Source organism: Glycine soja, chromosome 17 (assembly GCF_004193775.1).
Source record: "Glycine soja cultivar W05 chromosome 17, ASM419377v2, whole genome shotgun sequence".
NCBI classification, from domain to species: domain Eukaryota; kingdom Viridiplantae; phylum Streptophyta; class Magnoliopsida; order Fabales; family Fabaceae; genus Glycine; species Glycine soja.
Window position 1 is genome coordinate 23,407,787 of NC_041018.1, and position 27,700 is coordinate 23,435,486.

The 27,700-nt window shown below is 33.1% G+C and overlaps 1 protein-coding gene and 1 pseudogene across 2 annotated transcripts in view; one reads left to right on the forward strand and one right to left on the reverse strand.

The window, feature by feature from the left end:
• Positions 1-2,233: 2,233 nt before the first annotated feature.
• LOC114391573 lies at positions 2,234-3,525 on the forward strand (annotated as a pseudogene).
• Positions 3,526-13,549: 10,024 nt separating this feature from the next.
• The window catches only part of LOC114392264 (DNA-directed RNA polymerase I subunit 2-like), a 29,454-nt gene continuing 15,303 nt past the window's right edge, over positions 13,550-27,700 (reverse strand). For both annotated transcript variants that reach the window (XM_028353323.1, XM_028353324.1), the window contains 17 exons: positions 27,431-27,504; positions 27,156-27,273; positions 25,345-25,432; positions 24,973-25,088; positions 23,555-23,682; positions 23,398-23,477; positions 21,238-21,479; positions 20,999-21,163; positions 20,698-20,862; positions 20,532-20,606; positions 20,097-20,200; positions 19,942-20,017; positions 18,880-19,008; positions 18,654-18,794; positions 16,672-16,884; positions 14,821-15,075; positions 13,550-14,404 (listed from right to left, as the gene is read on the reverse strand). In XM_028353323.1, the coding sequence (XP_028209124.1) occupies positions 13,985-14,404; positions 14,821-15,075; positions 16,672-16,884; positions 18,654-18,794; positions 18,880-19,008; positions 19,942-20,017; positions 20,097-20,200; positions 20,532-20,606; positions 20,698-20,862; positions 20,999-21,163; positions 21,238-21,479; positions 23,398-23,477; positions 23,555-23,682; positions 24,973-25,088; positions 25,345-25,432; positions 27,156-27,273; positions 27,431-27,504 (2,589 nt within the window). In that variant the 3' untranslated portion in view covers positions 13,550-13,984. The remainder of the gene's footprint in view (positions 14,405-14,820; positions 15,076-16,671; positions 16,885-18,653; positions 18,795-18,879; positions 19,009-19,941; positions 20,018-20,096; positions 20,201-20,531; positions 20,607-20,697; positions 20,863-20,998; positions 21,164-21,237; positions 21,480-23,397; positions 23,478-23,554; positions 23,683-24,972; positions 25,089-25,344; positions 25,433-27,155; positions 27,274-27,430; positions 27,505-27,700) is intronic.

The following is a 27,700-nucleotide window of genomic DNA, read 5'->3' on the forward strand; positions in this document are numbered from 1 at the left end:
AATGGCTAAATCTAAAAGGTGTTGTCCCCTTCACCCCAAAACAGAATTTCAATCAACATATGGGACTTCAAGCTGATGGTGTTAGGAGCAATAGGTGGCAGTGCTGGTGGCTGGCCTTAACCTGGTCCATTTGGAAGAGTAGAAACAACATAGTCTTCTCTAATGCAACTTTCAATGCAAACAAACTATTTGAAGATGCAATTTTCATTCTTTGGACCTGGCTTAGGAAATTTGAGAAAGGCTTCACAGAACATTTTAATCACTGGTGTAGTAGTATTAGACAAGCTTTTCTGTACTAGTAGAGGATACAATTTTGGCTACTAGTTTAGTACTTTTCTTTGGTTTCTATAGAGTGGTTCCCTCTCAGACTAGTTTTGTCTGATTGTGGAACCATTACCATGGTTACCTCTCTTTTGTATCTCAGTACCTCTGGTACTCTTTCTTTATATATAATATATTATCTTTGCTGATAAAAAAAATATAAATAAAAACAAAAATAAGTACACTGCCCCTAAAATACCAACATTATACTCACTATTGTTCAGCTTGCCATAATTTATATAAAAACAATATAATCCTCATACAAATACAATCATGCAAGCATATTTCAAAACTTAAAATAGGAATAAACAACTATGAAAAAATTAACTAAGGTACAGTTGGCAAATTTGTTTTCACTAATATTAGTAGGTCATCACCACTGCAGTAGAATTTAAGTTAAATTTAGATAAGTACCTTATGAAGAGGCCAGCTACCTTGTCACACCTAATAAGTCATAATTGAAAAAATTTCTGCATGTATAATTGAACAAATTTATTATCAAACTTGTGTGTGTGTTTGTATGATGAGTGTGTGTGTGTGTGTGTGTGTGTGTCTGTGTTTGTATCATGCGTGTGTGTGTGGGTGTCATTAGGGTTTGTGTGTGTGTGTGTGTGTTTCATGACCAATTTTTCTTACTGACAATTCACTGGCAGCGTATTGGTTAGGCTTCCGTCGAAATGAAAGGAAAATCAATGACTGTGACTGAAGAACTTCACTCTTCACTGTTCAATTTCCAGCGCAACAGTCAAAAGAAAGAAAGAAAAAATTGTACAATATCACTTATTGTAAAATATTATTTGCTATCAATGAAAAATTGTTACATGCTATAAATATTTGAAAGTTGACATTCCAGTGTCCGCCTATTGTCTGAAATAAGTTTTGCTATTATGTTTCTAATTTAAAGTTCTAAGCTGTTTATTTTGTCTCAGGATGATGATGATAACACTGTTCTCCATATAGCAGCAGAAACAGCAAAAATGATACGTGAAAATCTTGATTAGCTCATTGTATGCTTGGGAATCCTAATGCTGATGTATTAGTCAGAAACTACTGCCAAGTTGCAGCTCTGTGCACTCATTGTCATTAGATTTTGATAATTTATATCACTTGTAAAGCATGACAGCAAGTTTTCTTTTGGATTGAATTTCCTTTAATTTCTATATTAGTAACACTGGAGGTGAAGTAAAAAAAAGTAATCAATAACCAGGACAGAAGAATTTATCGGCCAATTTCTCAAAGGGGGTCCTGTCGTTGTAAATATACCTGCATCATTATCAACACAAGCATAAGATTGTTGTGTGTTTTTTTTTATCAGCCAAAAATATAATATATTCATTAATAAGTACCAGAGGTACTAAATTGATACATATTTGTATAAGTACGAATCATAGCCGATTCTCTAACAAGCCTTGATGTTATACAAGCTGAAAGAAAACTACATAGGATAATAGTGCAGAGCTGTATCCTATTTCCCTATGTTGGTGTCCGAAGAAAACAATCTTTGATATTTGAAGACCACTGATTAAAATGAGATGTGGAATTCTTTTCTAAGTTTCTGAGCCATGTCCATAGCAAAAACACTGCTTCATCCATTATATTATGAGCATTGAAAACAGCATTGGAGAAGATGATGCTATTTCTATGCTTCCAAATTGTATAAGTCAGTGCTAACCACCACGACTTCATACATAAATCATCTAATGAACAAGTCCATAGACTTCATACATGAATCATCTAATGATAAAGGGTGAGAGAAAAGATGAAAGGAATCCCGCAATCACGACAGATATAGGCTTGCTTGGAGGCCACACGCATGGAAATCCTGGGAGCTCCAGAAGTAAGATACTGCTGCATTGGATGAAGTAAGAGGTTAAGGGAACCAGAGAAGAAAGATGACTTTAAAGCCATAGGGATGAGGTGCGGTCGCATGCCAGCATTGGCAGCTGCAGCTAATGAAGATGGGGACCTTGCAATGTTAAGACTGATTGTGGGTGCTTGCATATGCATGGCCACTTTCCCTTTGCTATTCCTAATGTATCTTAGTTGGCAGATACTGAGTTAAGGAAGTGAGAATAAAAAGAGACAATTGATGATAAGAAAAAGGTTGGGAAACTGGTGATTTTGTGAACGTGGAATCAGCTTGTGTCTGATTCCTACGTGGAAAGCCCTTTCCACTCTTGGTTTCATTTTTATTTTTTTTATCTTATTAGGACAAGAATCTGCCTCTAAAACATACTCACACAAGCCCTTGGTGTCACTTTGGACATTCCAAGCTCCAACCTTAGATTCTTTCTTGTCAGAGGAAGCCCATATATAACTGCTTCTGATTCCAAGTATGTGGAAACTCTTGACAAGTTTAGTTCTTGTTACCCTGTGTCTGGTGATGCAGCACTCAAGAAACCATTCAGTGTTGAGTATAAATGGCAAAAGAAATGTTCTGGGGACTTGCTCATGCTGGCTCACCCTCTTCATGCTAAGCTTCTGTCATATGATCATGATGTTACTGTGCTGAATGATTTTAAGTATAGAAGCATTGATGGTGACCTTGTTGGTGTTGTAGGAGATTCATGGGTGTTGGAAACCAATCCTATTCCTGTGACATGGAATTCTAACAAAGGTGTGGAGAAAGAGTCTTATGGCGAGATTGTCATGGCGCTTGTTAAGCATGTTCAAGCGTTGAATTCTTCAGCAATAGGAACAAATTCATCTTATTTCTATGGGAAGCAGGTTGGAAGGGCTGTGAGGTTGGCGTTGATAGCAGAAGAAGTGTCTTACCCTAAAGTGATTCCAAAGGTTAAGAAATTTCTGAAGGAGACTATTGAGCCCTGGTTGGATGGAACTTTCAAAGGGAATGCTTTTCTCTATGAAAGAAAATGACGTGGACTTGTTACTAAACATGGCTCTACAGATTCAACTGCTGATTTTGGGTTTGGAATTTACAATGATCACCATTTCCATTTGGGGAACTTCATTTATGGAATTGCAGTTCTTGCAAAGATTGATCCTCAATGGGGACAAAAGTACAAGCCACAAGTTTATTCACTTGTGACAGATTTTATGAACTTGGGCCAAAGATATAACTCAGATTATACACGCCAAAGGTGTTTTGATCTTTATAACTTACACTCTTCGGCTGCAGGGTTGACTGAATTTGAAGATGGAAGGAATCAAGAAAGTACAATTGAAGCAGTGAATACATACTAAAGGAATCAAAGACAATGGACTATCCCCAATATGATGGATACAAATTGTAACTTACCTGTACAAGCAATAGTGGTAGTGGAGAACAAAATTTGTTTGCCTGCCTTTAATTGGAAACACATAGATTTATTAAGAAATCCATTAAGGGTATCATTTCTCTTCTTAAGAGTTAGGATACAAAATTTCAAATCTCCTCTTCTTGACTAGAATTAGCATGTAAAATTGCTAGGTTTCTCATGGAACCCATTAAGGAAACTACAAGTTTCTAAGTGTGGCTTGATTGTTACAATAAGTTCATTGGAGACAACTATCCACAGAGCCCCCAACCTCCTCAGCTTCCTTCACTTTCAAATAGCACAATATCTGAGGCAATCACTTAGCTAATGTGTCAATCATGTAGGAGCAGGAATCTAGAGCATTTGATGGTGGAACCCTCAGAATACAAGGAATGAGATTTTCCATAGGCAGAACCTCTTAACTAGTCAAAATTGGGTCCAAGATGTACTTAAGGTTAGAATGTATAGCACGAAAAAATAATACCACACACAAGTTCTCAAGGTTGTTTAACAAGCCTTTATGATCAGCTTGCAAAAACATTTTCAACTCCTTTACTGCATCCCCCCTAAGCAACTGAATCATTTAAGTCATGATCTAATTGTCTAAAGGACACCAGCATCCAGGCGGAGTTATATAAGCATTTAATACCATTACCACATAAGTTGTTAGGATCGCTCCAAAAGGTGAAGCAAGTCTCTAAGGTTCTAAAATTGACCAAAATAGCGGAGTATATATTGTCATATGAAAGCACACAGCCAGTAATCAAACTTCTACCATTGACTTCAAATTCAAGCGAATGTCAAATGCTGAATTTCCATTGTCCAATCCAAAGCAATCAAAGCGACCCAAGGATTGACAAAGTCAAATAATTTTAACCGCTCGTATGGGGTGATTGAAGAGGTGCCTAAGAAGGCATATGTGATCAAACATTTGGTGATGAAATTTTCGCACCAAATGAGAGGGGATCCTCATCCTATATTGTTTGGGCTTGATGTCATGGGGATTCTACAAAGAGACAAGCCAAGGTAGCACAGGAAATGTGACAAAAACTTGACTTCATCTAACAATAAGAGCTTTTATTTCAGTTAATTCACAAGATTATTAGAAGACCAAAATAACATATTTAAAACACCGAGTAAATTTAAAAAATGCTTTTAATGGTAAAAAGAAATCATAGAATGGAAGAATAGTACTAGATACTCTCTATTGCAACTTACAAGACAACCTTCTCCACATCACACCCCTCTCTCTATAAAAAAGAAAACATTTTATAGTTTATACTGTCTTCTACTTATCTATTAGCTATAAAGTGATTTGAAATCATTACAAATGTTTCAATCCACAATTATGTAAAAAGTTTTCAATGCAACATAATATACAAAATTTTATATAATAATATTGACTTTAAATGCATTACAGTAGTTTTAAATCACCCATTGGTGGTTGAGAGTCATTTTCCAATAGTTTAATAAAATAGAAGGGTAGATAAAAAAATTAAATTCGAAAAAAGGAATCTTTTAAAAGATAAAAAAAGTAACAAAAAGCAAGGACACAGTACTCATAGGGAAGTTACCCATAACCAGTCTTTCAGATAGATGATAGTGCAATTTAACATGTGATTGGAAAGTCTTTGCCAACTTATATATTCATATATAAACAAAGACAGAAACTATAACTAATTGAATTGGGATAAGTTCCAAACCTGAATCTGGCTACGGACTTGACCCAGCTTGAATTCCTGGGAACAAAAGAATGTCAGAAGTATATACTCCAGGCTTCATCAATTTGGTAAAGATTACGTCTCAAAAAAGAACCTGATCCTCAAGAGCTTCTCTCAAGAGAGACACAAGACTAGTTCTTGATGACTCTATGGCTGTTAATTGCTCAATGCAGTCCTTCAGTACAGCATTATGCCCCTGGAGCTCATCCACTAGTGCAGATCCACTGAATTGCCCTACACATTGATGATTGAATTGCAAAGGATATACAAGAAGATGCAACCAATAAGCATTTCAGTTTAATTAAACACATTAACAAGAAAATACTATATTTTTTTCCTTAACATCACAACATATACACAAAGTGCATGAAATGAATTGATGACTTAAAAGCAAGTTAAAAACATATTGCTTTGAGCTAATGCAATCAATCACCAACAACAAAATGATCAAAGGAACAAAAACAAAAGAGATTGTGTTTAATTAACTTATTTTATGAAAAAAAATATACTTTTGTAAAGAAAATTTAAGGGTAATATCTTAGATCAATCAAAATTAGAATTTTATCTTGATAATTAACCCTTTGAGCTATAATTATGTAAGTTATTGAAAATTTAAGGGTAATATCTTAGTAAACTATATTACTTTTACACACAGTGACAATAGCAGTGACAATGAAAAAGAGTGAACACCCACTAAAACAGAGACAATGGCAGTGACAATGGCAGTGAAAAAGAGTAAACTATACTACAAATGAAAAAGAGACAAAGCTTACCTCGAACCCAAACAGTGACAATGGCAGTGAGATCTAACAAAATGGCACGAAACTTGAAGCTTTCCTCGTACCTCAATCAACAATACTGCAACTGAAGACGTATTATTATTATTATCATCAATAAAACATGAACACCCACGAAAACTTAGCATACAAGAAGTTGACCTACGTACCTCGCGGAGAAAGCTTTGAGCTTTGAGCACCCACGAGACTTTCAGCACCCTAGTACCAATAGTGTATGTAGGGTTCTCTTCGAGCAACACTTCGAAGAGCAGTGTAGGGGGTTTTGTGGGTTCGAGCGAGGGGTTTCCGGCACTATTCAAAACAATGTGGGACAATGTGGGTGTCGAGGGAGCAGTTTCCAACAGATTTCAAGCGGGAGGAAAAAGAGAATAGCGATTTCAGGAAGGAGGAGGGCCAGGTTTTCGAGCGCGCGGGTTGTGAAATGTCAAGTTTTAACTTATAAACATAACAACATCGGTTTTTTAAGGATAACCGATGTTAACTAAATATAGTTAACGTCGGTTTTGGAAAAATTGATGTTAACATCAAATAGATTACATCGGTTTTTTAAAAAACAGATGTTAACATCAACTCCTTAACATCGGCTTTCTCCAAACCGATGTTAACTCTATGAAGTTAACATCGTTTTTGCCAAAACCGATGTTACCATATTCATCTTAACATGATGTTAACATCAGTTTTTTAAATAATCGATGTTAACATGAAGTAGTTAACATCGGTTTTGCTAAAACCGATGTTAAGTAACTCCATTTAATTACAAAATGGTCACCGCGCTTTCGTTAACATCGGTTTCTGAAATAACCGATGTTAATTGAGCGATGTTGAAAGCCTTTTTTTTAGTAGTGAGCCTTTTACATATCCAGTAGACTTGCAACAGTTGATGGGCATTATCACGAAAGTCAAAGTGATTCTCCCATGGAATAGAGCAGAACTAGGGCAGAATTTCTACATAGAAGATCTGGATTTTCCCATGTGTATAAAGATCGATGTTTGAGCTATGTAGCAATCTGATTTTAATGTTGATTTGGGGATGAAGTTGGCCTCTTAAATAGAAGAAGTTTGGTTGAGACAAGTATCTTTTAGGCAACTTTAAAGGCATAGCATTCACTGTGTTGCCACTCCCAACACCAAATTCAAGATAGCAGTTGACAGATTAACTCCTTTTTGTCTCACTAACTGCTACAAAAGGAAGGAGAAGCTTTAAGAAGAATATGAAAATGCACCTCCTTTACGCTACATCAAAGTTCGTCATGGTCGCCTTTTCCGACCAGCATGAGATTATGGAAAAGAAAGACAAGACCATTGATGACTTGATGACTCTCAGGCGCGTAAAGAAGTTCATCGCACATTGCTCTGGTGTTGAACCAAAAGACAAGCCCCTTACAGATGGTTATCATGAGAAGATTGAAAGAAATTATAATTACCTTTATTGTTGGCATCAAGCTTTCATCAGACCATCTGATAAGAATGCTTTTACTCCTTGGAAGACAAGGTTTTATTATCAATCTAACAAACAAAGTTCTTATTTTGTTTGTTTTCCTTACTCAACCTTTTTCTTCATAGTGGTAGAACCTGCTATTATTAAGATCCAAGAGAAATTCTACAAGAGTATGAATATTAGCCCACTCGTGATGACTATGAAGCTTTTATGGATGAGTTATGGGCTACTCATGATGCTCATTCAAAGCTATTCTCATAAGAAAAAAGGCTTGGAGATATTCTTCTTCATTTGATTCATCTGATTCTGAAGGCCCCATTCCTGGACTATGGAGTTTTGAGTTCTTTTTTATGGGTGCCAATCAAAAGGGGGAGGAAGTTAAGATCAATATAACATCAAGATAAGATTACAAAGAACAAAGAAGAAGATCATGCATCATCTGAGGGGGAGCAGACTTGAAGATATAAGGATCAAGATCCCCTCTTTTATTTCTTATGTATCTCGTGTACTACACATAACACATCGTCTTGTTGTAAAATATGTTTGATCAGACATTGTGCCAAAGTTTCTTGTTCTCTTTATATCACTTCTTTGATATTTATTGAATCACATTTCTACTTCTTTCATGTTTAAGTGCTTGCATTTTTTCATGTTGCATCTTTTAAAACTTGTATTTGTTTGGCATCAACAAAAAGGGGGAAATTGTTGAGTCATAAGATGAACTATGATCTTTAATAATTTTGATTTGATACAAATAAATACAAAATTTAAAAAGTTGCATATAAAATACTAAGAGACGAAAGTGTTGTATCTGCGTCTAATGGAACAAATGTTAGTTGACAAATACTAGTTTTGTGAAGCATTAAAGACTAAGTTAATGCTTTGACATGTTGATCCTTTGTGTAAAGAATGTTTGTATATTCTTCCTAAGATCTGTCAAAGTGGAAAAAACAAGAGAGTAATCAAGTTTAAACTCTTTTTTTACATAAAGGGCGTGTAACCGATGTAGCGGTCTACTCTAATCAAAAGTTAATGTATGTGACTACTGAAGCCAACTAGAAATGTGTTGTTCAAGGAAGATAAGCAGACTAATAAGGGGTGGACTAAAAGTTGACAAGCATTTAATACTCCAACAAATATTTGCTCTAGATGATGCAACAAATGTAACATAATATTGTTTAGACAAAACAATTACTTGCTGAAGAAACCCATACATACTAGAAGATTTAAAGTATTCAAGTGATGATACTTTAACAAAGCATTCTCTCTAGCCTTCAAACTCTTTAATTCAAATTTTCTTAAGTTGTAAAAAAGTCTCAAAATACTTTTTATATCCTAAGAGAAAAAAGATAGTGGGCTTATTTGTATATCCATCTATAAGACAATTATAGATTTGTCTATGTGCACCTTTCCTTTAAAAAAGTTTCTTGATTTGTTTTTGAGCCCAAAATGGCTTGGTAAGAAAAACATACTTGGGTTGTAAAAGCTTGGAGATAGCTTTTTGTATGAGGCAGAAGTGGAAGTGAAAAATACTTGTAACCTTGTTGAGAGTTAATGAAAACTCGGTGGATTACCAAGAATTTGACGTAGCCTCAGTGGTAGAGATGAACCAGTATAAAATTTCTATGTTCTTTCCCTTTCTTCCTTATATGTTAACTGAATTTTTAAGTTGTGGTTCTTTTGTTTGTAAAATTTGTTAAAGAGTTTATGTCTGCTATAACAGTTCCTTTAAAACTTTGTTTTTACCGTCTTTAGCTTATCAAAATAATGTCTAACTTTGTTTTCCTTTAAAATTTGTTAAAGAGTTTATGTCTGCTATAACATAACAGTTGTGACAATTTTTAAATCACAATTCAACTCCCTTGTGATTTTTGCCTTTATAGAAAATATCAAAGGCATTAGTCCAAAAATATAAAATACTTTACTAAACCAATAAAATCAATAAAATGTATCTAAAATTCAACAACGATAAATGTTCCATCAAAAGATAAACCATATAATTCAACCAAAAAGGCACCCCAAAAAATATAGTTAGTTAAATCAAGATGTTCATTAAGAGATTATCAAAATATGAATCATACTAACTTGAAGTTTATCCAAGATAAGCATTCCTTCGGTGACATCTGCAAGAACAAGTCCTTCTTTGGTTTAGTATTAAGCAAAATACCCGCCATGTAACAAGTTTTGTCGTCTAGATTCAAGATCTCTTTTGTAGCATCCCAAATATTAGTTTTCATTTCTCTATCTCTTTCTCTTTTTCTCCATTAAGTTAGACATTATTTTTTTCAAAATTAATAACAATATTCTCAATGCTAGTATAAAGGTCTTCTAAAACTTTGGCTTGATTGTTGGTCCCAACTGAGCTAGAACTCCCTCCATACTCAACATATGAGGAAAATTTTAAAGATGAATGGTCACTTTCGTCCCTAAAAGTGTAAGACATTGACAATTCAGTTCTTGAAAGAACAAAATATCTTATTTAGTCCCTGAATGTATAAAAAATGTAATAATTACATTATATCATACATCATAATGTCAAATCGGTCCCTTAATGTAAAATTGATTTTTGAACATTACAATTTAACGACAAAATGAACTATGAAAACTTAATAATAAGATATAATTGTTTAACTTTTTACACATTTAGGGACGAAAACATATTTCCATTCTTTAAGGAATTAAATTATCACCTTTTTAACACTGTAGGGACAAAAGTAACCATTTAGGTTTAAGATTTTCCTCAAGTTCCAATAGGGGTCTAGTAACCTACCTCAAAAGAGGACCTTGATTGGTAAAGCACTCATCTTTCCAAAATCTCACAATACTGCCATCTCCAAATCCCAGAGGAATTATGCCCTACTTTAAAATTTATAAAAAATATTATTGAAAAATGATGATGAAAATTACCTTGTTAGTTGACACTTAAGGAAAAAAATGAAGAGAAAGAAGTGTAGGTATAACAAGTAATATAATGTGATAGAAAAAGTAAGCTAAAAAAAGTTATAGGCATCAATGAAGTATTTGTAACGTTGAAGTATCCGCATATAATTATCAAAAATTATTTTATACATTTAATTTATCAATTTTCTCTTATTCTATTTCTATTAAGTTAATGGATTTAATTAAATTGACTAAGCAAAGATGCATAAGTTGTTGTAAATCATCTGACATTATCTTATATTCTCATGAATAATAAAAATACTTCTTCTATTCATATATATAAAAGAAATAAATAATTAATACATCAAAACCAATAAAAATAGTTAAATTAGTTAATTTAAATTAATAATATCATTAATTAAATTTTATTCTATAATTACCAATATAATTCTATATTTTAAGTAACAATTATATTTAATAACATTGGTGAATAAATATTTTTCACCTATGAAATGATTAATTTTCTCATTAGTAAATTTCACACTAAAATTAAGAGTATAAAAAATGCATCTATGTATTTCTTATATAAATGTATAGTAATATATTTAAAAGTGAATCTATTTCTTATAATCGCAATAAAAAAATATATGTATTTATTTCTTATATTTATATAAATGATCAAATTAGCTAGATAGTAATATTTTTGTACTCGATATTGTTATATATTTTTCTTTATAAAAAATATTAGATAATATCATATATTGTACTCGATATTATTATACATGTAAAAATTTTAAAAAATAATTCTTGGCCCCTCGAATTGACTTCCTGGCTCTGCCTCTGTCCAAGCCTCCACGACAAAGAATCAATAAAATTCCGGGTGTCCCATCTAAAGCACGATCACAACAAACAAAGCGTAAACACAAACACAAATAGGTAAGCATTTGGACACAAGTATTGTAAGAGAACATGCGAACGACACATAAAACACGCAATCATGTTTGTGTAGATAAACGACAATCTTGAAACCTACGAAATGTTAAAACTTGACAAAGAAATTGCATTAGCATATATTTTTAAAAAATAATTATACAATAAAGAGAAACATAATTAAGAATAGAATAAAAAGAATATAAGTTAATGTGAATTAATATAATAGAGAAAAAATAAAAACAGATTGTTATAAGGATTTAATTGATATAAACAACGTAAAGATTTCTTGCACCATTAATAATCACAAGATGTTATATCTTAAAAAAAAAACAATTAAATCTTATGGTAACTAGATTAAAAGTCACATATATCATAAATTATAGATGTTTTAGGTTGATTTGCAAATATCTCACCTTATTATAATATAAAAAAGGTTTATTAAAAAATATTTTTATAAAATAATTCTAAATCATCATCCAACTATACCCTTTAATTTTCTTTATATTTTCTGATGTATCCATGATATTAATGTGAAGTATATATCAATTTTATTAATCTTTTACGAAAAACTTTATTAATCACCTCGAATTCAATACCTTGCATAAGAGAACCAAATCTAATACCACTCCAACCAACAACTTATTGATTATACTTCCTTTATATGATAAGTTTTAAAAGTGATCTATATTTTTTTTTTTTAGGTAAAAAAACATTTTATATTTTCAAGACATTAAATATATTATTTTTTCATTTATTACTTTCAAGACGAGAGAAGAACTTGTAGGAGAATATAACATTACCCGTTTTAACGTGGCCTTTAGTGTGACATTGTATAAAATAAATATTTCTTATATTTGTAATTACATTTTATAAAAATACAAATAAAAGGTCTAACGGGAAAAAATAATATAAAAATGATTTAATTATGTTTCTAGTTTCTCAAATCTTGTCAATAGAAAAAAAAAAGTTCCTCAAATTTTGGGGTCTGTATTTTTTAGTTTCCAAATTAAAATTTTGTTCTCTTAAATTCGAAAAATATTTTTTCTAATCCGTCAAATTATGTTTGGACGTATAATTTGTGAATGTTTTTGACCGCAAGAGGGATTAAAATAAGCATTTCACAAACTTTGACAGACTAATAAACTATAAATTACAATTTGAGTTTCATAAATTTGAGAAACTAAAAATATATCTAAGTCTTTACAATTAACAATAAAATCAATATTGCTTAACTAGGGTGTGACTGTCAACTGGTCCACAAAAACTTAAAATATTAAATTTGAGAAAATATAATCACTACCAAAATTTATTACTGATAAAATTTAGGAAAACGCCATTAAAAATATCATTGAAACCGAATATTTAAGTTAGAGTTTTCTTTTAAAGAAATTTAATTTAGAGTTGATTACACATAAGGAATGTATGAGTACCATACAATGTTCAATGTTCGTTAAAAACTACTCACCTAAAGTAATCAAGAATTAATTGTAACAAAATATATAATAAATATTTTATTTTGATAATAATTTGATTTTATATTTAGTTATCTCCTGCTCTCCGCATATATCAATGCAACAAAGAATCAAAATTACGTAATCTATTGTATTTTTTTATTAAATTTTAGAATTATTGAATTGTCACAACTAATACATCTTCAAAATAGAATTGACAGTTGTCACTGAATCCCCTGAAGTATTGAAATTAAAATTTAATATTTGTCTACCATTTTACCTTAGAGAGGACTTTTAATACATCTTCAAAATAGAATTGACAAAGTTGTCACAGAATCCCCTCTGAAGTATTGAAATTAAAATTTCAATATTTGTCTATCATTTTACCTTAGAGAGGACTTTTAATACATCTTCAAAATAGAATTGACAAAGTTGTCACAGAATCCCCTGAAGTATTGAAATTAAAATTTTAAGATATCAAATTGTCATAACTTATATCTCAATCTTAAGATTAAGAATATAAATGCCGTATCCAATCAATTCTTTCTATTAAAGATCTCATCTATATTAATTTATCTTGACTAAATTATAAAAACTAAACTTTCTTAATGATTATAATTGAGTTATTATTTATAATTTAATTAAAAAGCATAAAAAATGGATTGTCGTATAATTAAAAAACATTTTTATAATAATTACTTTAAAAAATTGCAACTAGAATAATTTCTAATTAGTTGAGGACATAAAAATCTTTATGCTGAGTAAGAGTATCAAAATTAAACTATATTGTATGAATTTACTTTTACTAAAGGTGGATACAACATAATTTAATACGAAAAACAATAGACAATTGTATTTGTCCTCAAGCAATGATTAAGGGTGCTATCACCACAACTCAAGATTATGATACAATTTACGACATTATAAAATCTACCTATCTCCTCCCACCATTTGAATCCATTAAACAATATTTTCACATGACTAACTTCAATCCTTGCACGACTATCAGGATCTGTTAAAAGCAGCCAGCAATTCAGATTAGTCTGTGATGTCACCTATATGAATGCATGGCCTGGAAATTTTTTAACTCCCCATGATGTGAGCAAGCATCTGAGCCTCCATTGAACATTCCTGTTGTGATACAAATCACAAACTTAACACATCCAATCAATTTAAGTATAACATATCAGGCTCCGGCTCCAGCTCCATCACTGAGCTTAAGAGTCATTTTTATATTCATTGCTGCTAACTCGGCAGCCAAATATCTAAATACATAGGGCATGGCAACTGTCTCCATGCCCTTACTCGTTTGGCAAGCATGACAAGTGACCTTTTTCGGAGCTCTTCCCGGGGGTAGACCACCAATCTCCCGAACTGGCCGCTTTTGAGGTTGGGTGAATGTTGTTGTAAGCATGCTTCCACAAAGTGAACAAACATCAGCAATGTGATAATCAGAACAGGTGTGCAACCTATCATGCAGAAGATATGCAGCTCCATGTGCAAGCAGAGAGTCGCGTTCCATTTCTCCAAATCGAATTCCCCCACCACGCTTTCGTCCTTTTATTGGCTGCCGGGTGACCTGGTCAATTGTGCCAGTAGATCGAACCTATAACAGAGAAAAAGAACTTGGTATTAAAAACCATTTAGTTAGGCAGTAGCAAGATAACCCTTTATTGCAATTAAGGGGGAAAGTGAATAAAAATATCAAGCAATCTACTCATCCACAAGAGTCAATATTGGAACCGTTGTTTATCAAAATGTCTTTGAATTTGTTGTCAGCAGAAAGCAATTCAATAGAACAAAGAACAGAAGTTATACTGTTCCACTCCCATCAGCATAAAAACCCTAACAATTTATTGAGTTTAAATTTAATATACCCTATGAAGTTTTTTACACTGTCAACTAACAACACTTGAACACTATCACAACCACTATCTAGAAAGCCTAACATTTTCAGAAAACATGGAGAAGTATCATTTTGCTGGTGGTTATATAGGAAGTCAAAACAGTGAATTAGTTCACCTGAAATTTGTCTGAAACCATGTGACGCAGCCGTTGATAATAAACAGGTCCAATAAATATCTCACATGTTAGTTCCGTTCCATAAACACCACTATATAGAACCTCCAAACCGTGATAATTAAATCCTTTTTCTCTTAGCAGAAGGCCAAGATCATCGACAATTGAACCTGACATTGAATCAGACTCCCCACTGTCTTTCTTCACTGAACTTCGAAATGGAGTTGCATCTACAAATTCTCCACGCAAGCTACCTCCCTGCAAAAAGAAATTATTATTAATCATTCATGCCTTCTAACATGAGACAGATACAGCACAGCTAAGCTAAGATACAACATAAGAAATTGATGTAATATTAGCATAAAAACACAAATATTAAAGATATCCAAGTTTCCTAAGTCAGCATTAGTCATTGTAGACACAATAAAATACTATAATTTATCTAATTATAGTGCAACTGCAATGTACAAATTTTCAATAAATAACTGAAAGATGTAGGCTAGAAGTATCTGAAATGATTCATGTTGAACTCTAATACAGCAACCATTTTGGATGTACAAGTATGGTGCTTCATAGTTCTTAACATAATCAGTAAAAAGTGAAGACAAGCCTAAACACAAAAATGACCCTAAGATAGATAATAGATAAATAGCCAAATTCGTCCTTGAAAGTGTGATGAGGTAACAAATTGGTTCCTAGAAGATGAAAAATATAAATTTATTTCCTGAATGTGCAAAAAGTACAATAAATTAATCCTGTCATTAAATTTGTCAGACCATTTTGTCATTAAGTTGTAATATTCAAAGACCAATTTGACAATAAGTTGTATTTTTTGAGGACCAATTTGACAATAAGTTGCAAAGTTTAAGGACCAATTTGTCATTAAATCTAATTTGTCACACTTTTTGCACATTCAGGTACTAAATTTGAATTTTTCATCTTTCAAGGACCAATTTGTCAACGCCTCACACTTTTAGAGACAAATTTGGCTATTTACCCATAAATTAAAGGAACTACATAGTAATAATATCATTCTCACATGACATTCTCACATGACATTCTCATATCTTTATCTACTATCAACCATAGTTATCAATTTCAGACAGTGGTGGGTAGCAGTCAACTCTGAAAATGCTATAGCTGGATGGCGGGCTGGCCAATATTTTAAATGTTATGATACAAACTAAACAGTATACATACTACACATATAAATACTCAAAAAAAAAAACAAATCAAAATACCCAAAATTAAAGAAATTTATGATAAAAAAATAAGTCACGGTTTACACACATAATCACCACCCACCTAGAAGCAATAAGAACATAGTAATGAAGTCATAAAGCAATAGGAACATAGTAATAATGAAGTTAAAAAATGAAAGATGATGGTAAAATTAATAGAAAAGGAACATAGCAAATTAGATAAAATTTAGCAGGATGTGAACACAGAAGTCTAAAGGAAGAAGAAAGGACAGAAGACATGGGAAAAAGAATGTTTTATAAACTGTGAAGGAACAAAGGTCAAAACAGAGACTTTTTGTGAAATATATTGCCCAAAAAAACCAAAAAATGGTGTCCCAGGGGTATAAATTGGGGATTGAAGGCTATATCATGGTAGCACCGTTATTGTGCACAAAAGTCACTATTTTGTCTCCTATCCTATCAATGGTCACTATCTCCACTTTTTGAATCCCATAGCAATCCAGGGGCCACTCCACTCAGCTATAGTGCACTATTGACTACTATGCTATCAACTACGTCAAATCAAATAAAAATTGATAACTTATATGATAATCTTCATGCATAAGGCTTTTGTTGTATAGATAATCTTCATGCGATTGTTTAGTCGTAGTACCTTAGCAGCAACAGATTCCAAAAGCATAGCAATTGTCATCCTGGAAGGAAATGCATGAGGATTGATAATGAGATCTGGGCGCATCCCAGTATTTCCAGAAAATGGCATATCAACGTCTGGCCACAACTGAGAGCAAACGCCTTTCTGCCCATGTCTACTGCTAAATTTATCACCAATAACAGGGTTCCGAGGATGTCGAAAGCGTATGTTAACCTGCTCCAATAAGCATAAGCCAAAAATTAGCAGATCAAAGTGAATAATCAAAAAAAGAACTATAAGCCCAGTAAAAAGATATCAACTGACTAACCAAATCAAACTACACTGAATATAAGGTTATCTAGCTTGAATTTATGTTTCCGTTGCTAGTATCATATCTCTTGAAACAACATTCAGATTACAAAATCCAGGATTATGCAGTGTAGAAGTCAATATAAAAATGGATTAACTAAGTTTTTAGTCCTTGAACTTTTTCAAAATTTGATGTTTAGTCCCTGAACAAATATTTGACCGCTCTTATAGTCCTTAAACTTTTTTTCGTCAATTGGTTTAGTCCAAACCAATTTGACCGTTAAATGAGGATGTGGCAGTCTGAGACCACCACGTGTTATTTTTTTTATTATTTAATGAAATTCATTTTCTGGCAGTTAAAAACCACTAGAAAATGCTTCAAATTTGCCCCACTCATATCATAGCTTCTTTTCCTCATCAGAAAACAACACTAGCAAGTGTCATCTCATCTGTTTCCATCTATTCAAACCCCAATAGAAAACTCTGTTGGAAATCTCGCTTGTGTCATTGCTGCCTCAGTCTCCAACCAGATTCATGATTGGAGACCACTCATTTCCTCCTTCACCCCCAAACCTTCTCTCCCCCACTTCACGTTTCTTCAAATCTTGAAAACCCAGCTTCAGTTTTGAGTTGTTCGCATCCCAGACATCACAACGGTGGCAGGATGCGTGGGGGGCGACTCGTTTCGAGACTCCCCTCAGACCCCTTCACATTCTCGCACTCACCGCTGCTTGTTCCGTTACGCACTTGCTCCCTGTTAATATAAAGTGCTGACTTTTGATGTATATAATCGATTTTTGTTGCAGAGTGTTGTCTAAAGCTTGAAGCGTTAAGGTTAGCCGAGGTTCAGTTGAAACAAGTTCCTTCCCAATTTGTTGATTCCTTGTAACATTGGTTGATTTCTGGAGAGGAAATTGTTTCTGTGTTTGTGGTGATTTGGGGGATCGTAGTAACATGTTTGGGTATCTATTTCTGGTTTGTGGTTTGAAAGAACTGGACCTTATTTGATTAAAGTTATGAATATGTTATTATTTATTTTTCATTGATTCAAGTTGAAAACCAGGCATTTTCTGGCAGTTTTGAACCGCCAGAAATCTAATTGGCATCAAACGTAATAAAATAATGATAAAAATAGCACCACATCATCATTTGACAGCTACATTTAACAGCAGGGACCAAAAGTTGTAACAGAAAAAAGTTTAAGGACTAAGACCAGTCAAATATTTGTTTAGGGACTAAAAACTAATTTTGAAAAAGTTCAAGGACTAAAAACTTAGTTAACCCAACAAAAAATTATCAGGGATTGGTAAAAAATAGAAACTTCAATTGCAAATCAAACAATTTTTGTTTTATGAATTATAAATTGATGAAATTTTATTGAAGAGAGGACATAAACATGGGCAAAAGGGAATCTAAAATATCATCTTTCAATTATATTAACAAAAGGACAACAGCAAGTAAAAAAAGGTAATCAGCATAATACAGCTCTCTGTTCCTTGCATATCAGAATGGAAAAGAACTCAAAGAAAACATGAATGGAGCATCAAAGGTCAAGGGAAGTAAATAACATAGTTCAATCATTGACAAGATCAATCTGTGCAAATGCATACAAGAACCTATACTTTTCTTTCTTTTAAACATCAAAAGTTCACCAAATAAAGAGAAGAAAATTATAACGAAATTTCTTGACTCACCTTTTGAAGGTGCTTCTTGTTTTTGACATCAACAGCAACATAGTCAACATAAACAGCTTCAGAACCCTTTCTTTTTAAGGTGTGTATGGAACTTGTTACTTCATTATAAATGCTACAATAGGGTTCATCTGGCCGTATCATCTGAAAGTCAAACATCAAAATTTTTTCTGACAAAATTGAAGTCAAGAGAAGGTACTGGGGGAGGGAGGGGATAAAGGCATAATACCTGACCAACATGTGGAAGTCCATCTGAATCGATTGAGGGACAAGCTGATTTCTCTAAATTACTTTTTCTGAACATTCTTGAAGATCGGTCTAACCTTCCCCCTTGTTCAGTTAAGTCAATAGTTTCTGTCTGCCAAAACAGTCATAAAAAGAAAATTTGCCATCAGAATTTGAATCAGGAACATTACCCCTTTATCCAACACAAACAACAGAAGAAATCAATACAACCAGACCATGACACCAGCAGAACAAGGGCAAAAAGGAACTCAGATGAAAACATTGTTGGATATGTAAATAATCTATTTTAGTTTGGTGTCCAGGTTAATTGTAGATAGAGAAATTCAGACCTGAATAATTATCATTAGGTTAATATGTTCAGTTTTTTTTTTATCAGCAAATATAATATGTATATTAATTGAGTACCAGGGGTACTAAAAGGTACAAGAGAGAACTACTCAGTGTTGGTCCCAAGAATAAATGCAAGAGTTCTCTGAACCACCAACTGAGAATGAGTAAAATTACTACAGTTATTTGCTTAAGAAAAACTGAACATATTATCATTAGGTTAATATGTTCAGTTCTCCTCCATAGAGTGCATTATGTTTCTTTTCTCTCTCTCTTTACCTTAAGCTAAAATGGACAAGAGACTAACAATCATGCCCAGGGATGGCAATGGGTAGGGTACAATAGTACCCGTACCCGCCCCAATACTCATGCGGGTAACAACTTTAATCCCCATCCCTGTACCTACTGGGTACCTATATACCCATATCCGCACCCGTTACCTACACTTTATGTATAGAGTTAATAAAGCAATAAAAGATATCAATTAAAAAAATCACTACAACTTTATGTCATAATCTAAACATAACAACCATTCAAACATAACATTAAAAATCATCAAAAGATAACCTTGAGTCATTCAAATTTAAGTCATAATCTAAACAACATTTTAAACATAACCATTCTTAAGCTTAACGTTCTAATTGTTTAAAAATGGTGCTCAGTAGAAGTTGTGTCATGAACTGATCAAGAAAGCTTAATTAGTTGTCAGGTATCTAACCTGATATATTTGTCCATGAAACATTCCACGTTCCACTGATGACTTATTTAGAATCATGGCATCCTCCATATCATATCTGTAATTAGATAACACAAGATATTTGTAAACAGCACAGGAAGGTTAAAATTACAGTTGCTTTGTATTAAAGCAGTTACCCTGTATATGCCAGAACTGCGACTATAGCATTTGTGCCTGTTGGAAATTCATCAATGTTGTATTTAGTATATGTACTAGTGCGTACAATGGGAGTCTGAGGAGTCTGAAAATGGCCCAAAATGTTTTAAGTTATAACAGTCTAGGGACAATAAAGTATAAATAATGTTATATCATATGCAGGGGATATAATTTAAAGATCAATTGATATGATTGGGCATATGATCTACGATGAGACTCTGGGGAGTCAGACAACCAAAATATTCAGGTTAGAGAAGTCTAAATGGAGAAGAAATATATCAGATGCAAGGGATATAATTTACTGCAGGGCCAATTATTTTGGTACCCATGTTTGATTTCCAACAAACAAAGACCAAATCTGTTTTTATCCCGACCAGAGGGTATCCACAATTTTCATTATGCTGATTTAAACAAACCTGAAGATGATATAACTTTTGATCTGCACGATGTTGAATAGTTTGTGAAGAAAATGCCATTGTTTGCTTTGCCATCTACATCATAAACACCCCCAGAGTGAAAAAAATGTAGCTATACTGCTAACGTAGATTTGGATACCAAGACCAGTACAAAAGATTATAGAACCTGACACTGGTACATATTTCGTGGACTCTGATTATGATCTGACCATGGTGTGAGATTAGCAACTACACTAAGCATTACTGTTGGATGAATTTCTTCATGAGTTGCAGGAAATGAACTTTTTCTTCCACCATCTCCGCCATCAGGACATCTAATTTCCATAAAAACCTGATAAGAAACATACAAAACACTTAAAAATTTGACAAATCCTAAGTTCATAGCACTCATCTCTATAAAGATAGGTGCCTTTATTAGAATAGCTCCAAACAAGTATACAACATACAAAAGAAAAATCTATAATGACCTGCTCAAATGGCCCAATGAATTCAATGTTTTCACTTCCATTGGAAGGAATTGATATATTTCTTACTGGCCGAACAAATCTTGAAGGGGATGTGCACAGGTAAAGACCAGGATAGGCCCCCCCCATGCTCAAAGGAACATATCCCACTTCCATATCATCAGGAATCTGTCACATAATTTTGAAGTGATTATCAAGTAATATATTATAAGGGAAGCAAGGAAATTTTGACAAAAACGAACCACTGCGGCAGATGACACTTTTAATTCTCGTATGTGAGCCACAACTTTCTCTGCTTCACTGGAAGCTATACAACCAACAACACAACCATCTAAGAGAACAGTAAGAGCTTCAGGTGGGCCAGGAAGAAATATCTTTGGCAATGATGGTGTCATCCCAACCTCCAATAAAACATTTAGGATGGACATTTTTATTTTAAAATAATCTTTCACGTTTCCTTGAGAATCAAAGAATGACGTTATCCCTGAAATAGAAAAGAGAAAAAGAAAGTTAACTACAAAATACAAATGGTTGGATTGTGAATTACTCCAATGAACGGTGAATCTTCTAGCTAATAAAAAAAGATTATCGCTAATGTAGGTTGTGAATAATAACATTTCAAATATTTTATCATACAAACAAATAAATTAAGAGTTAAGGGTAGAACATGCAACAGTGTTTTAGGTAGACAATAAACATTTTAAATATTTAGGCCATGCTATTTTAGATGGAAGAACATGCCATGTTTAACTACAAGTCTTCTGGCCCACTTAAAGTGAAATGGAACTGGTATCATAACAGTGATAAAGAATTTGGTTTTATTGAATGAAACTAGGGAGAAGGCCCCAAGGAACCAATACACTGCTCCAGATCATATTTTGAGAAGTTTGCATCCACTCCTTACACTGTTTCTCAATCACAAAAGTCCCTAAACAGTTTACAGTTATTCCTGCTAACATAAACCCACCCTTAATGGACCTAATCAGTTGCAGGGCCCAGTCCCCTTCTTCCTAACACACTCTTGTTTGGATAGAAAATATTCGAAAATTGATTTTCACACACAATGGCACTTGTAAAAATTTGAGTGCAAAATTATCAAAATAGTTTTGTAGTTCATAACTATTTTTTGCCTTGATGTCTTTTGTATTGAAATCATTATATGGATCTCGAACTTAATGATTTGGATAGAAGTATGATACTTGATAGAACATTATGGCGGAAGTTGATCCATGTAGCCGACCCCACCTAGTGGGATAAGGCGTTGTTGTTGTTGTTGTATTATAAACTAATAAATTAATAATTAAAATTAAATAGATACTTTGCAATAATTTTTTACATCCAATTAGATAGCTAGGTTTACAAAAAAAACAATAATTAAAATGTTTACACAATATATAGCTGTTGATGTTAACATTATTCAGGCAGCATTAAAGATGGTAATTGACATGGCACTATCATGCATGGGGACAGCTGCAATTCATGTTACTTTTGTGATCAAAAAGTAGCTGTCATCGAAATCACATGATAAAATGAGGGGCATACATCGACAAAATTTAGTTTTTTGGCAGCTGTTTCTTCTTTGCTTCTACTCATGACAGCTAAGTTGCATGTCTCCGTGAAATCTAGTTTAGGGAACAGGTTTCACGTTGTTTCAAGAGGTAATTTGATATGAACAGATAAAAATGGAACAGATTTGAAAAGATGAAACAGAAATTTTTATAGATAATTTGAGATATTTTATTACACAAGTTTTCGAGAGTCTATCTCTCCACAATTCAGATTCTTCCTAATCCCAGAGTGTCTTTCCCATTTTGGTTTACTTCTATTTATACTACATCTAATGGACACAATTATTCTGAATGGTTGTGACTGTTCCCAAGGGTCATGCCCTCTTGATTCGCATCTACTGACCTTGCACCCCTTGGGCGGATCATAACGGTTGGCTGTGACTGTTCCCAAGGATCATGTCCCCTTGATTCACATCTTCTGACCTTGCACCCTTTGGGTGAATCGTAACTATTGGGTGGTTTACACCCTTTGGGTGGGTTGTAACTGTTGGGTGGTTTGCACCCCTTGGGTGTTGTGCGCCCTGCTGTTAGGTGGTCCATGGTTATTGCTTCTCTTGCTCGCTGTTTGCGGGTGTATACATTGGTGATTTGTGGCTTATGCTTATGCTTATCATAATTACAAAGACAAAATTCAATGCACAATCTCTTTTAATTAATAATAAATAATAATCCTCCCACATGTAAGAGGTGGATCAAGGCACAGTCACAAAGTGGGGAAGTCACTAACAAGTACAAATCATAATTAAGCACAAATATCTTGCATTTAAGAAAAAGGAAAAAACAGAGGAAAATAAATGAAACAGAAAAAAGAGGAAAAGGAGAGTAGTAACTTACTACTAGTGCAAGTCATATGATTCAACAATCCACAGGGCTCTCCATCAGGTGTGTGCACAGGGCAAAGAAAACCCCAAGATCTATTTATATATAAAAATCATGCGTAAGGATATTATAACAAAAACACAATCTGTCGACTATGTAAAAAAGTACTAACTCAGGTAACAGCTTCCGCACAGTTGTGGTACGAAGTCCTGCAAATGAGGCCCCTCGATGAACGGCACGAAAATGTGATACAAAACGTAAAAAATTTAGCCTTTCAGCCTGAACTGTATAACCTGCCCTCTGATTAAGCAAAAATAGTCTAAGTAACTTGGAGGGGAACAAGCTAACAAAAACAAGAGAATTGAACCAATTAAGAAACAACCCTTGCTATAGTTAACATTAAATTTCATTAATATAGTTTACTCAATATTTATTTTGCCTAAAATACAGGAAACACCTATAGACATTTTCAGAAAGCTTCCTGGTTCAAAACTCAATAACCCAACTCCTTTAACTAGTCAAAAATTGTATGTTGACACCCAAGTGGAGGTTTCTGCAATTGGCCTCAATAAAGGGGGTTAATATTGCACTGCATTGCATGATTTGGTAAGGGAGTCGTGTTTTTAACTTTTTAACCATATGGTTTTTTTTTCAAATGACCAATAGTCAAGGCAGTAACTTGAATTTTAGCCTTTTCATAATGTACAGCTGAATAACACTACTTTAAAGTTAACGACTAATCACAAGCAATGTGAATTGTGACAAATAATAGCTATTAATGCATAAATCAACTGACTCCCCAGACCAATGTATTCCCTTATAAAAATGTTACAAGCAGAGATGCACATAGCACCACAAAAAAGTTTGAAGTAATCAATTAGAACTTGAGCCTGAAGGTGTTCAAACAACAACAAAACTCCTTTTTAAATTTATTCATGCTTCATAGGTCACTGATAATATCATAATGACCTTTTTATGAACAATAAAATTGAAGGCATTGGGGGATTAATGCATGTGTCATACAGAAGATGCATGGGACAAACATCAAAAGAGGAAAGGAAAAGGCTACCAAAATGAAAGCACAAAAAATATAATATCTGCATCAGTCAAGATCGGTCTGTCCTTTCAAGCACATGATCATATTAAACATGACAAAAAATACTAAAGATAAATGAAATTGTCTTGTCCTATTGGTGTATGTAAATACACTATATGTGTAAATACATAGAAAAGTAAATTCACAATTAGTTTGTTAGGATATTTGTTAGTTTGTTAGAATATGACAGCTGTACAGTACAGCTGTAGCTTTCTTCTTTATAAGGATAGCTTGTAACCATTATCACTTGAGCAATAATAATGAGCTCCACCATTCATTTCAATTCTGTTTAGCCTTTCCTATTATGTCCTGGCAACTTAATGAATACGGAAGAATAACTAATTAAATGCATTTCCTTATAAGTAAGCTATTAATATTTAAAACTAATAGTCTAATATTTTGTTATAATTAAGGAAACAAAAAGACAATTGGAAGCTGGCAAATACAAAATTACAAACAATGGATAATTTAACTAAACATTGGCAAGCCAATACCTGCTGCAGATCTAGACCCGTTTGTGTAACCAATCTTCCAGTTTTCAACATATTTTCAACTGCTGTACTGACTTGCTTTGGTGAATTTTTATCCATGACTTTCTTAACCTGAACAACTGCAATGCCAGAAAGGCAAAAAATAAAATGACAAAAATTATATATGATAAACATCACCAATTTAGATCTCATACTACTTTACAGACTGCAATAAAAAGCCAAACAAAGAATCTCTGAATCATTTATAGTCTCAAGCTCATTCCAGATACAATAAACGACTACAGCAATTGAGCACTAACTAAAACTTAAGCAGATAGAACAAAACAAAAACCCAGGAAATAACATGCGTAAAAGAATGAACAAATATCTACTTACTGTCACTGAAATCAAATTTCTTGCTTTTTTTATCAATCTCATCCAGAAGAAGCCTTTTTCCCTTTTGCAGCCAATCTTCCAGTTTTTCCTAGGATCAAAGTATGTAGATGCAAGAAATCATTTAACATTAAGTGATGGAAAGAAAATTAGTTGACAATATGACCCAGAGCATAGGGCAAAGTAATAGAACTAAAAGCTGAAATGAATATGAACTTCCAAGATTTATAGGAACAAGAGAGTGCCAACTGTCACGTTTAGCGAAAGAAATACACAGATAACTATTGTGTAGGACTTGTAGATTAAGGATATTTTTTGTCTTGTACAGAACTGTGACTTGTACCACACATGCTTGTTTATTTATAATCATAGGGATGCTACAATTAAGGATATAATATGCAAAGGATCCATAAATATTAGCTATAATAATTAAATATTTAAAAGGTATGTAAGGTCTAGATTTGTTTTAAAAAATCTGAAGCCATAATATTTATATTTAAATGTGTATAATAAAAAAAATTAAATATTTTATTAATTATCATGACTTAGTGGCAAGTACAAAAGTAGCAGGAGAGGGTGTATGCCATAGTTTACAGCAGCAGTGTTGATGGAGGTAGTGGTGGCAGAGACAATGGTTGTGGTAAACTGTCATGTGCTCTGGTGGAGACTGTGTAAGGGGAACTCCAATGGAGAAACTCACGAGTTTCTCTACTACATATTTTATAAAATTTCACAAATAAATATAAACTACATCTTAGTTAAATAAAAAATTTAAAATACATAAAAAATAAGAATAATTTGTATTATTACCCTAAAATATATATTTTTCCATTTATATAGGGATTATTTTTCTACATTACAATGCAAATTTGAAATACTGCAATAATATAACTCCAAAAAACTTTGGTTCTGTCGTTCAAAACAAAAAAAAAAGGCAAGATTACTCCAAAAAAAAGCAAGGTCAGTCACAATCAGTTGTATACTTGTATATTAATATTACTATATGAAATATGGCCAACAGTTGAGAGAGAACAACAATTACTAGCAGTAGCAACCCAAAACATAAAAGGCTCCCACACAGTTTCTCTCCAATTTAAAGTTGTGTTTTGAGTTGCTATTACTGAGCATGTCAGTTAAGAAACCCTCATTGGAGTTTCCTTAGGAACCCAGACACATTCTGAGTTATCAGAGATGCCAAAAACAGAGAAGGGAAATAGATATTTTCCTAACGGTTCCTTAGTAGAATATTTGTAAATTGAGCTTTTGTTCTTTGTCAAAGTAGAGATCCTTTGTGAAGAGAAAACCATAGGAGGAGATTATCCTATATTACATTCATTCCCCTTATATCAATAAAGACTGTTATTTAACCCAAAACTATATTGAGTTCAAAATAGTGGCTGAGGTTATTACTTCAAACATAGGTAACAATTGAAAGTGTGGAGATCAAACTACAAAGTACTACCTTGCCGCCTTCATTCTTGCTTACAATTGAATGCTTTCGGGACAGGGTTAAGAATTAATAAGGGTTTCATTTAATTGGTTTTTTCTACAGGGAATTTGACTAATTCAAAAAGGCACAACCAAACACTAAATTTTGAATTTGATGGCCCAATTCCATTCTAAACTTGAATTCAAAATTTCAGAATCAATTTCTAAATGTCGAATGGGACCAAATATAAAGTGTAAGCATATGCCATTAAAAGCTTGAAATTCATGGAACTATGATTGAAATGTAATCAGATCCATAGTCTGGATGGCATGCTCTCAATCTCAATTCATAAATATAAAACGGAAAACAATGAAAAGCTTTCTACCTTGAGATAAAGTGTAATCAGGTGGCCAGGGAGTAAAACCTCATGATTTTGCAAGGAATCAGGGTTGTCCGGCACCGATGTTTGATCTATAAGTGAGAAAAGTTTCTGCAACATGAAGCTAAAGCAGGGAAGAAAGGAGGAGCCAACCAAAACCCAAAATGTAAGAAAACAATTAATAAATCCTCCAGCAAAAATATTTCTTCTCCATAAGAAACAATTAAATATGACTAGTTATTCAAAAATCATCACATAAAAAAGAAGAGCAAGTGCCTAACATGAGAAGATTGAATTTGTCAAAATTGTTATCCAGATGAACTAATATGCAGTCCTTCAAAACAGCTTCAGCCACCTAGTAAACAAAGACATTCATATAATTATTAGACAGGCATATGGTCAAATAAAACCTTTCCTCAAATTAAATCAATAAAAGGGAAAATTAAACCCCCTTAACCTAATGCTTTGTTTGGATTAGAAATGAAAAAGAGAAAGAAATAAGAGAAAAAAATAGAAAACATAGAAGTAAAAGAGAATAGAGTTGTTGGGAC